At 62.9% G+C, this 2,500-nt stretch overlaps 1 protein-coding gene across 1 annotated transcript; it reads left to right on the forward strand.

Moving 5' to 3' along the window:
• Positions 1–2: 2 nt before the first annotated feature.
• LINJ_11_1150 (putative protein transport protein Sec31) lies at positions 3–1,310 on the forward strand (the record flags this gene model as incomplete). The annotated part of the gene is made up of 1 exon (XM_001463877.2): positions 3–1,310. A coding segment is annotated over one exon (1,308 nt), but the record flags the coding sequence as incomplete, so codon positions are not given.
• Between the last annotated feature and the right edge of the window lie 1,190 nt (positions 1,311–2,500).

Here is a 2,500-nt window from a genome sequence, read left to right on the forward strand (position 1 = left end):
TGGCCGCTGCGGAAGAGCGACGAGTGCGGGAGCTGCAGGAGCAGAAGCAGGCGCAGGCACAGGCACAACCGATAGCCCCGCAGCAGCAGCAGCATCAGCTGGAGCGGCCACCGATGCCGAGCCACGGCACTCCGCAGCCACCGGCAATGCCGCCACAGACGCAGTACCACGTGAACCCCATGGCGATACCAGGGCAACCGCAGCCGCCGCAGTCTGGCTACCTGCCAGCCGCTGGCTACATGCCGCCCATGGGTGCACCGGCGGCGGCTTCGCAGCCGCCACAGCAGCCTCAGCACCCACCAAGCCTTCTTCCCCACAAATCAGCCACCGGCGGACTCCCGCCACCACCGGGTGGTAGCGCGCCTCTGCGACCGCCACTGATGCCTGGTGCCGGTGCCGCGCCACCACCGCCGTCGCACGGGCCGTCTGTGTACGGCAACGCGACACCGGTGAGCAATAGCGTGAACGGTGCTCCTGTAGCGGCGTCGCCGATCGGGCCGCACGCACCGCCCGCTGGCGGTGCCTCGATGGGGATGAGTGCATCGGACACCAGCCCGTTCTCCCCGAGCGCACTCCCGCCCAGCCGCACAAACCCGCTCCCGGCTGCACCGAACGGAGTTGTCGGCCAGCCGAAGCCGCGACTTATGCCGCACCCAGTTTCTTCCTACTCATCGATGCGAACGCCGACCACTGGCGCCGCCCCAGTCGCCGCTGCACCTCCTCCGCCGGGACCGCCGTCGTCTTCCGGCGCTATGGCCTCCCAGGCGTCATCGCAGCCGGGGTCGTTGTACAGCGTGACGGCCCCACCGACACAGCCGCCAGCGACACAGTCGTCACCCTACCAAAAAGGGCCACCACCACCGTCGCAGCGCTCAGATGCCGTTTTCGGCGGAGGTGCGCCATCGATGATGAAGCCGCAGCCCCCGCCGCCTGTCCTTCCGCGGCCCGCGATGGGCAGCGCACCGCCACCGCCGCCTCAGTCATCGGCTTCCGGCGCCGAGTACCCAGCCTCCTTGCTCGCTTCCGTGAGTCCTGCCCAGTTCGCGTCCCCGCTGCACGGTCAGCTGGTGCAGCGTCTGCAGCAGATCATCCCCGCCATCGCGGACCCACGCCGGCGCACGGCGGTGGAGCAGGCGGCGGTGGAGGTGATTCGCCAGCTGCAGCAAGGGATGCTGCCGGAGGAGCTCGTGCACATGTTGGTACACTTTTGCGCGAACGCCGGCACGCCGAGCGCGACTCAGGCGTGGACGCAGTTGGCGCAGCGGTACGCGGGTGCCGTTCAGGCCTTTGCGAACCTTTCCTATCTGTGAGCAGCGCGCCGGCTCGTCTTACCACGCCGCCCCCACTCCTCCTGCCTCTGCGTTTTATATGCGGCAAGTCTGTGCCTTTGTCGTGCAGTGTCGGCGTATTTACAGCTGTTGACGAGGAGGCTGCAGCGCGTATGAGTATGGACGCGCTCTGGAGAAGGCTGAACTCGGGCGGAAGAGTCACGTGTTTTTTTTTGTGGGGGGGCGGGGGCGTGCGAGGGAGGAAGGCAAAGAACGCTCTGTGGCTGCAGAGCTCTTTTTCTGCCGTCTCCGGACTTCTCATACCTGCGGCCGTCTTATCCTTCTCTGCTCTGACGGCAACCGCACAAGCTCAAACACAGACAAGCCTACGCGCGCACTTGATCGCTGCACAGCTGCTCAGCGCGTGGAGCGCTAATACGCTGTGCTCGATGTCTGTGTGTGCGTGTGTGTGCGTGTGTCTGGGCTTGCGCTCTCCGTGTGACTCGGCGTGTTGATGTGTGCTCCCTCGCCTCACTGTCTCTCAGGCCCTCTTCTTTGTTTTTTTTTCCCATTATCAGTGCTCATTTTCCCCCGCCTCTCTGTCTGTCGCATGCGTGTTGTGTGTGCACGTGCGTGACGGTGTGCGCATGCACATGAGCCTTATGGGCTGCATCGTTCATGCGCACGGAAGGCTTTTCTCTCCGTCGATGCATATATACATGTATCTGTGTCTATGTATCTTTTTGGGCTTTCGTGGGTGGTGGTGGTGGTGATGGTGCCGCGTTAAGAGCTATCCATTTCGTTTTTTTTTTGGAGTCGTTTCGTTCTCGATCTGTGTTTTGGTATGCACGTGTCGCGCTCAGCGAGAGAGCCCTGTCGCCCAGTGTGCATGGGCGAAACCTGTAGCTCAGCAGGGCAAAAGGAAGAAAAAAAAGTAACGCGTGCCTGCGCGTCGGCTTATGTGTGCGCGTGCGTGACACCTCTCCAAACTTTGTGGAAGAGATCGATGCGCGGAGGTGTTGCGGCCTGACGACGCTTGCGTGTTGTTGTCTTTTGTCGTTTGCTGCTTGACCTTTGCGCTTAGCTGAGGGTGTGTCGTGCTGCTGCGATCTCACACGCTCTCCCTCCCCCTCCCCCCAACGGCTCGATGTGACGGGTCTCATCAGCGCTCTTTCCCTCCTTCTTTCCTTTCTTCGCTTGTTTCGTCGCTCCTCGGTGGCGATTATTCTTTG

The sequence above is a fragment of the Leishmania infantum genome, chromosome 11 (genome assembly GCF_000002875.2).
Source record: "Leishmania infantum JPCM5 genome chromosome 11".
NCBI classification, from domain to species: Eukaryota; Euglenozoa; class Kinetoplastea; order Trypanosomatida; family Trypanosomatidae; genus Leishmania; species Leishmania infantum.